The 9,526-nt window shown below is 42.9% G+C and overlaps 1 protein-coding gene across 1 annotated transcript; it reads right to left on the reverse strand.

The window, feature by feature from the left end:
• Window positions 1-1,577: 1,577 nt before the first annotated feature.
• LOC146651428 (ileal sodium/bile acid cotransporter-like) lies at window positions 1,578-8,259 on the reverse strand. The gene is made up of 6 exons (XM_085385065.1): window positions 7,755-8,259; window positions 7,178-7,296; window positions 6,122-6,210; window positions 5,510-5,685; window positions 5,264-5,421; window positions 1,578-2,120 (listed from the first exon to the last, which is right to left on the reverse strand). Exons 1-6 carry the CDS (start codon window positions 8,150-8,152, stop codon window positions 1,930-1,932), a joined length of 1,131 nt encoding a protein of 376 aa, XP_085241191.1. The 5' UTR covers window positions 8,153-8,259; the 3' UTR covers window positions 1,578-1,929.
• Between the last annotated feature and the right edge of the window lie 1,267 nt (window positions 8,260-9,526).

Here is a 9,526-nt window from a genome sequence, read left to right on the forward strand (position 1 = left end):
TGCATGTAAGGTGAACTAGCAAACATCATCATAGCTACATGCGGCTGTCTTCTTGTTTGATGGCAGATGCTCCCTTCACCCTGCCAAAAAGGCTAAAATGACCAAAGAAAAAGTGGGAAACAGTTAAACATGAGAGGTTTTTGGACAAAGTTTGTGTTTTTTCCATTGATTAAGCACTGCTTCCAGCCAAGAGTGATGCCATATATGCCACATAGCTGCAGAAAAGGCACACATTGTTGTCTTTTTGGACTGGACGGACCTTAAGTCTTTCACCTCTTTAACTACTTGCAATGTTGTAGGAACACAGGTTGTGCTTCATGTATGATAAGCGGGCCTTGTAAGGTAGATGTAGAGAATGTGCACTAAAGGACAAGCACTGTGGAATTCCCAGTACCAGTGTGGTCGTGAGTTTTTCTGACTGTCCTGTTAAGTGCTTCTACCGCTTTTCTTAACCACTGAGTACAACCTGTGTTGTTTTAGTTTATTAAAGTCTTTATCTCCTTCCTAATTCCCTTTATGCAACTTTGCCATTACCTATCATTTATCATCTATCATTTATTTTTCAGACTAGTTTATGTAATTCATGATTTCTTCACAGGGGTTTCCTTCAAATTAATCAGATCACGTGTTGTTTCATTTTATTAAAGTTTTCATTTTAAGCACTTGCTGTGTAGTGTACTGTACATGAGTCATCATGAGCTTAGAAACCTAAAACACATCAACGTGATACCTTTTTTTATCCTCTCTGGATGCCCATATCAGTCCATAATGGTGATACCAATATTTAACTTTCATTTGTGAACTAAATTAAATGTTTTACATATAAACATAATACAGATTCTTGAGGAAGTAAACATTTCCATGCTAAATCTGGTGCATCTCATATTAACACATGAAATGTCTATCTGTGTGTTTGCTGCTTTATCCACCAACTCCCTCTACACAATCAAGAGTTGAGCAACCAAACTTGGCACACAGGTACATTTTAGGCCTCTACAGGTTATTATCTATATGGTGGATTTACAAATCTGGTTAATGTTGCCTTCACCCTCCACATCTCCTTGAGTTCTTTTCTCAGCTCTTGGTATTTCTCCAGCTTCTTGTGTTCCGTCTTTCTAATGTTGCTGTCATTTAGGATAGCTACATCTATCACTACAGCCATCTTAATCTGCTTATCCACCACTTCTGTGTCCAATTGGTTAGCCGTAATCACATGTCCATTGCATTTATTTAACTGCCAACCCCTCTGCCAAAGCAAGTACAGTTGCACTCAGTTTTTTAAATTGGTGTTTCTTCAGATTATTTGTATGTATCACCACCCACATCTGAGTTATCCTTCTGCGGTAACTGTACCTCAGTGTCACTTCATCAGGCAGGGTCGTTTCAATCACACACTTTGAAAAAAACAAAAAAACAACTCCACAGCACCTTTTACATGACTGGATCTCACATAGATTTTTCTTACGCTGTAACTACATCAGTATATCACATTTTGTTCTTTATTGTCATCACTGTGTTCTTGTTGCTTTTGAAATAACAGTAATATCAAATAAATTATGACTGTCACATTACAAAAAACAACAACAACAAAAAACCACCCTGTTTTCCACCACTGAAGCACTCATTAAGAGACACTAACAATGTACAGGCAAAGTGGTTCTAAATATTTACATATGAATAAAAGTAAATAACACATAATTCAGCAGTTGGTCCCCACCACGTTCCCACTTGAAGTTAGATACTGACTGTCCCGGGGAAGAAATTTGTGCAACCCTGTTCAGCTAAAACTTTTCCAAATGGTTTAGTGTGGTGCACATACAGCCTGCAGAGTGCATTGTGTCTTCACAGTAGAGTCTGAATGGTGTGTTCAGTGATGCAGTTGTTATTGCTCATACCAACAACCGAACATCTCTGGTTTTCAGGGCTGCATCACAGCTCAGTGCTTTTGTCAGTGCTTTTATCCTTCACATCCGTGTTGTTGCTCTCATCGCCCTCAAAGCCACCATTTTCCCGTGGGCGGTACTTTTGTTCTTCTAGATCAGGATTGTGACCTTCCAAGTACGGAGTGTCACTGTTTGCAGACGAACCGCCACCACAATACCTTTTGTAAAGCTGGAAGCCTGGACAGGAAACAAACCATAGATTCAGAACCAGTGAGCAAACACCTTTGGACAAAACCTTTAAAAGTGGAATAAACAGGACTTCAGTGACAAAGCATCTATGCAAGATGCCATAACAAGACAATTTGAAGCATCCTACGTCTTCTTTTCTGTTCAGTTTCAAAATTAGTAAGCATCTATGATAATCTGTAAACCACTGTTCTCAAATGTTTGGTGCCCAGGACTGAAAGAAAAGTGAAAATTTCAAGGTATTCTGCAGAAGACGGCCTCCATATCATTTTCAACAATGTGAACTCTAACTTCCATCAATCCCCTCACTCCACATTTTCACACATTAAAACCTATGTTTATTCAAGGCTATTCTCACCTCTGTGACATTAAGTAGCCCCATCTTCTCAAACACACAGGCATTGCTAATTTAAGCAAAGTCTTTCCTTCCGATGTGTTCCGATTTGCACTGGGGTATGGCATTAGTGAGATTGTGTTAGGTCCATCTCATCACTGGTAAATGTGCAGGATTACTATTTTTAGGGGGTTTGTTTTAACCCAAACCAAAGTCTTTCTCTCTAAATTACTTAAAATACTTGTAATTACCTAAACCCAACACAGAACCTTTTGGTTTGCAAACTAAAGAGAGTAGAATTGAAAGGAAAAGTGAGGGATGAAAAATAACAGCAAATAAAACATCCCACTAAACAAAAAAACTCCTGGGTGACATAAAAACTCATGAAGATGTTGCACTTAAAATTGTTCATAGATGTTAGAGCATCAGTGCATCAGTGCTAAAGACACAGACACACAACGCCCCGCCATTGATGCTGCAGGTCAGCCAGCTGGCTGCTCAGTTGCCTCAGTGACACGCTTGCACCTGGCTGCGTGGCTGCGTTTCATTACAGCTTCGCTCAGTTTCATCTGGGACAGAGACTGCGTTTCCAGACGATATTACATTTGTTGGGCACGATGGCATCTATGATCACTGTAGTGCCACTTAGACTGGTAAAGATGAGAGTGTTTCAATGCTGGACTCTCTCTCACCACCTGTGTGCATCGCGTCACCTCTGGAGGAGGCTGATGGTAACCGCATCGTGCATGCTAGTTCTCTATCCCTGGACGGAGCCCAGGCTACTGCATCAGGGCTCTCAGATGGGAGGGTGTTGTTTTGCAAGGTGGTGTCCACAGATGCTTCCCTAAGGGGGTGGGGAGCGCTGTGCGAGGGTGCATCAGTGAGAGGGATCTGGTCCGCAGCCCTGCGTGATCTTCACATCAACCACTTAGAGCTGTTAGCAGTGTTCTTAGCTCTCAAACATTTCCGTCCAGTCCTGGAGGGCCAGCATGTCTTATACAGGAAGGACAATTCAACAATAGTCTCTTACATAAACAGTCAGGGAGGGACACCCTCCCTTCCCCTATTAAAGCTGTCTCGCTCTCTGCTGTTATGGTGCAGTGTTCATTTCCCCCAAGGGGGGTACTCTGGTGAAGGAATGGAGGTTGCACCCTTTGATAGTGGCTCAGATTTGGGATCTGTTTGGCAATGCACAGGTAGATCTTTTTTTGCCTCCAGGGTAAATATTCACTGCCCCCTGTTCTTCTCAATAATCGTTCACAATGCAACCTTGGGCATGGACGCGCTAGCGCACCAATGGCCAGTCATGCTCCTGTATGCATTTCCCCCAGTGGAAATGATATCTCCAATTTTAGAGAGATTGCGTCGGCAGTCTCTCTGACTGATTGTAGTGGCCCCTTGGTGGCCCACAGGGTCTTGGTATTCAGAGATAATCAGCCTGCTAGCAGTGAGTCCTTGGCAACTTAGTCAACTTAGCCTCCGCAGGGACCTCTTCTCTCAGGTGGGAGGAGAAATAATTCATTTGCGCCCGGATCTGTGGCGTCTTCATGCTTACCTGCTGAGAGGTCAAACTTGATTGCTAAGGGTCTGCTACCTAGTGTGATAGTGACAATTCAGAACACTACGGCCTCATCCACTAGAGGCTTGTACTGTTAGAAATGGCGAGCCTTCGAGCAATGATGCCAGGACCGCCACACTGTCCCATTCCAGTGCTCTTTTGTGAATGTTTTGAAATTCCTGCAGGAGCTGCTGGATGAGGTCCTTTCATTTTCAACGATTAAGGTTTATTTAGCAGCTATATCTGCTTGTCATTTTGGCTTTGACGGGGTGACACCAGGTGCACATCCCCTCACCATACCTTTTCTGAAAAGGGTTTGTTGGCTGAGACCTGTGCTTAAGTCCAGTGTCCCTGCTTGGAACTTTTCTTTAGTGCTGGAGGCATATGTAGCCCCTCTTTTGAACCCATTGAGTCTGTGGATATGAAATTTCTCTCATATAAGACTGCATCAGTTCTCACTTTGGCTTCAGCAAAGTAAGTGGGTGACCTACATGCGTTGCAGTGCATCCCTCTTGCACAGTTCTCTCCTGATGGCCATAAGGTCGTATTGCGTCCGAATGCTGCCTATTTTCCCAAGGTCAAGCCTGCATCTTATAACTGAATGGAGTTTGAGTTGCTGAGCTTTTGCTTCCCTCCTTTTGCATCTGAGGAGCAGAGGAGGATGCATTCTCTTTGTCCAGTGTGTGTGCTACGTACCCACATTGAGAGCACTCAGAATGTGTGTTTATGTTACCAGCTGTATGTTTACACAGAGCTCTACCTCTGGCTGGATTGGTGAAGCAGACAAAGGCTGTCCCACTGGATTATAGAAGCAAGCTCACTGGCGTACAGCACCAAAGGTCTTGCTTTGCCCCAGGGAGTGAGAGCTCATTCCATCAGGGAATGGCAGCTCCTTTGGCCCTTTTTAAAGGGGTACCTGTAGCTGATATTTGTGTGGCAGCTAGTTGGGCATCACCGCTGCTGTCATAGGTGTCATGATACTTGATCTCTGACACAGATAAACCACCAGAGAAGCATGAAGCATGCTGCAACTCTATTACTGGTTAAACTTGGGTTAAATATTTAATCCTTATATGGCACAGCACCTGGCTCAATCTGTTGACTCAACACAGCAAAAAAACATCACAATGGAGGAAAAGAAGGAAAATAAGGAAGCTGCATTCACTGACCAAGAACTAAAAAAAAGTCAAGCGATGCAGGAGAAAATGGCCAATGTATGTGTTGTTTGTTTTAAGGTCTTACATCCCACAAAGACGAGTGCTGACACGAGCTGGAAGATGCTGTATATGAGGGGGAAGACAAACATGATTTCCAGCTCCTCTGGGCTGAAGGACAGCTGGACGATAGTGCTGCACAACTGGGCATTCTGGAAACCTGTCTCCAGTGCAATGGTTCGACATCTGAACAAATAAAGGAACAATGACGAACCTCATCAATAAGTCAAATTTTAAATGTAGCTGTGTCAGAAACATTTTGCTGTCACCTCACCTGTACCAGGGTTGACCCACAAAGCGAGCCAGGAAGAACCCAAGGCTCAATCCAATAAAGGGGTAGATGGTGCCAATTATCCACAGGGAGGGAGCAATGGTCCAGGACGACTGGTAGAGGACTCCTCCAACCACAGCTATAACAATAATGAGAACCAAGCCAACAATGGATCCAACCTGTGCACAACATAAACACTCCATTAAAACCCAGTCCAGGTGATTTAACTGGTTCGGCACTGTAAAATGGAAATATCACATCCCCCCAGTATGTATGATGGAAATGCTATTTCTAAAAAGAAACATGTCACAGAGGCACAAGATGTTATAAGTGAAAACATTAAACCTGTAGCATTATATTCAATAAACTGCAGAGCAGGGGTGTCAAACTCCAGGCCTAGAGGGCCGGTGTCCTGCAGGTTTAAGATATCTCCCTGGGTCTACACATCTGATTCAAATGATTAGTTCATTACCAGGCCTCTGGAGAACTTCAAGAAATGTTGAGGTCATTTAGCCATTTAAATCAGCTGTGTTGGATCAAGGAAACATCTAAAGCCTACAGGACACCGGCCCTCGTGGCCTGGAGTTTGACACCTGTGCTGTAGAGTATTCCTACCTTCAGAATCTTTTTTGCCATCTCAGGCCACCTGCGCTTTACGTACATTCCCACAGCAATCGGGATGATTAGGGCTGCCAGAGTGATACCTGATGATGCAAAATAGTAGATTGTGTCTGTGAAGGTACTCAGTCATCCAGGTCATCGTAGTCAAATGAGCTTGCAAAGAAAAGCGTCTGGACTTCTTTAAGTTACTTGAAGACATTTCACCTCTCATCCGACAAGCTTCTTCAGTTCTAAGGTCAAATGGTGGGGAGTCCCAGATATAAACCCAGTGGGAGTATCCCCCCACAGAGGGACAAAAGGACCCCCTGATGATCCTCTAATCGCCTGAGCCAAGGTGTGAAACTGGTTGTGGGTCCCAATCACCCAGTTTCACAACTTGTAACTTTTTTCACTAGACTGCTTCATTAGTCTGCACTACTTCTTCAAAAAAGCAACAAGTTAAACAGAATGTGAACATTATCAGACATGGAAAAATAATGTTCAGTCTAAGTTAAAAAAACAAAATCCAGAAACTTGTGAACAGAGATGAAAAATATATCATTTAAATGAGAGTTTAATACTATTCACTAATGGTGGCTGCAGTGAGCCTGCTTTTGATAGCAGAGCTTTGGCGGGGCGTGGTCTGCGGGGCAGGTGAACATACCTGAGCGCCATCCGCAAACACACCTCACCAGCTTAAAACAGAATGAACTAGGTACTGTTGATGTGTGTAGGCTGTAGCCAAAAAGCTGCAGCCGCATGTGTAAGTCGACAGCCGACAGACTTGCACACGCGGCTGCAGCTTTTCAGGGGATGCAGTGGATGTGCATATTATTAACCTAGCTGCCACAAATGTCTTTGTTCCACCATAAAAGTGATTCTGATGTTATTTCCGCATAACCTTTCTGCCAGGTAACTTGTGCCCCACCAGTGGGGTGCTCCACACACTTTGAGAACCACTGCCTTAGAGGCAGGAACAGCATTCACAGTTACATCCTGATAATACACATTCTTAAAGGCACATGTTTGAAATTCTTACAGGTGTTTCAGTTCTGCGAGAGCTTTCCTTACCGATACTGTCATACGGGATCTTGATGGTGTCACTGGATGTCCATACACTGGTGTAGATTAAAAGACAGAGAGGCATCATCCCCAAGGCCAGGAGAGAGGAGCAGGTTGTCATACTGATACTGAGGAGCGAAGGATTTGGACACTGATGAGTTTTCTGCATTTGTCCCTAGCTGTGCTTATACACACTAACACAATTTGTTTTATTTAAATAGTGCATTAACATTGAATAAATGTAAATAAAACTCTAGACCAATAAAAACTTGTAATACATTAATTCTGTTGTTCTCCTGCCAGGTAGCTACACAACAAGAAAGTCTTCCTTAAAATAGCTTAAGAGTGTTCTGGGATCCAAAAAACATGAAAATGTTCTATTTAGTTTACATACACAAGAGAAACAAATAGTTATCATAGAGTAAACATAGTGGTCCTCTAAGAGCAGCACTTGGTGATAGTAGGGAAAAAAGAAGGTTCCTTTTTTAACAGGGAGAAACCACCAGCTGAAAAAGGCTCAGAGAAGTCTGCTCTTTAACATAAAGGGAAAAAGAAAAAATAGCAATGAACCTGCCCAAGGTCTCACCTGAGGTCCATGTCTCCTTCCAACCAGTAGCAGATGATGTTGGAGTTTGAGCCACCTGGACAGCAGCCCATGATGATGATGACCACTGCCTGCACAGCCTGGACCCCAAAAGCCAGTGACAAGGCAAAAGCTGTGAAAGGCATAATGCCAAACTGGCAGAGGAAGCCAATGATAATGCCCCATGGCTTCTTAATGTGGCCCCACAGCTTTGCAGCTTCCACTGTGCAGCCCATGGAGAACATGACCATTGCGAGCATGATGGTGAGCACCGTGCTCATCACTACACTCAGGGTGGCATTGAAGTTACTGGGAGGAACAAGGCAGTCTGTGCCCGAGCAGGCTGTGGCAGCATTGTCACAGATAGCTGGCAGCATGGTGGTTGGCTTCAGCATGGACATTGTTGTGGCAGAAGAAGAATATCAGCAGATCCTTAAAACTTGCACACACTTTGGGGCTAGGGTCCTTGAAATGAGACGAGTCCAGTTTCTCCCCCTGTCCAGGAAAATGGACCTGACAAAGAGAAGGAGTGAGCTTGGATCACTGCCCTTTATGCCCACGGTTCCAAAGCCAAATAAAATTTGCCCGAAAGATAAAAAATTAACCAATAGTCTATGTTTTATGGGGTCAGCGTTCAAAACACATGCATATAAAAAAGAAAATCCCAATGAAATATGAAATGCCATTGGACCTTGGCTCCATTTTTTATAGCCACGTGGGTTTTAAATTTTTATTGGACTCTCATGTCATCAAGCATCATCATGCAGGAAAAGCCACAGAGCACATGTTCTTTGCACAGTTCCCATAACATTCCCAATATAAAGGCATGCAGCTTACACAATCATAAAAGAAAGTGTAGAAATATTTTTTGCATTGATAGGAAAAGAGCACATAAATTGGGGGTGGGGGGTGGGCTAGAGGTGATTTGTCTGTGGTGTCATTCATTTTTGCATTTTGATTTTACATTTTTTTTATGTGCCATAGGTCTAATTATATAGAGAATCAAGATGCTGTAAAACAATAAAACATGAAAGGATGAAAATGTTTACGGGCACTTCATGTCAATATACCAGGTGTGGAAACAATAAAAAGTCCTGATAGAAATTTAAGGGCTATCACAAGGATAGTACCAGCATCATCAACATAAAAACAGTTTACCTAATAAAAGAAGAAAAGAAATCTGCCACATGAGCATGTTTAAACCCACCAGGAGATCCCTGGGCTGTTCTCTAATTGGTGGCTATATTTTCCAGATATATTTTATTTCCTTCCTAACTGACTTTATGCAACTTTGCAGTCTGGGTCATTGTGTCCTTGGGCAAGACACTTCACCTACCGCCTACTGGTGATGGCCAAAGGGTCCGATGGGGCGATATGGCAGCCTTGCTTCTGTCAGTCTGCCCCAGGGCAGCTGTGGCTACAACTGTAGCTTGCCTTCACCAGTGTATGAATGTGAGAGTGAAGGAATAGTGGTATTGTAAAGCGCTTTGAGGGTCCCGAAAAGCGCTATATAAATGCAATCCATTATTATTATTTTTCATCTATCATTTATTTTTCAGACTAGTTTATGTAATTTATGATTCTTTCACAGGGGTTTCCTTCATATTAATCAGATCATGTGTTGTTTCATTTTAGTAAAGTCTTCATTTTAAGCACTCACTATGTAATGTACTGTACATGAGACATCATGAGGTTAGAAACCTAAAACACACCAACGCAATACCTTTTTAAATCCTCTCTGGATGCCCATATCAGTCCATAATGGTCATGTCAAT

This window comes from Rhamphochromis longiceps, linkage group LG16 (assembly GCF_057381845.1).
Source record: "Rhamphochromis longiceps isolate RC_006_pf linkage group LG16, R_longiceps_female_GT1.1, whole genome shotgun sequence".
NCBI classification, from domain to species: Eukaryota; Metazoa; Chordata; class Actinopteri; order Cichliformes; family Cichlidae; genus Rhamphochromis; species Rhamphochromis longiceps.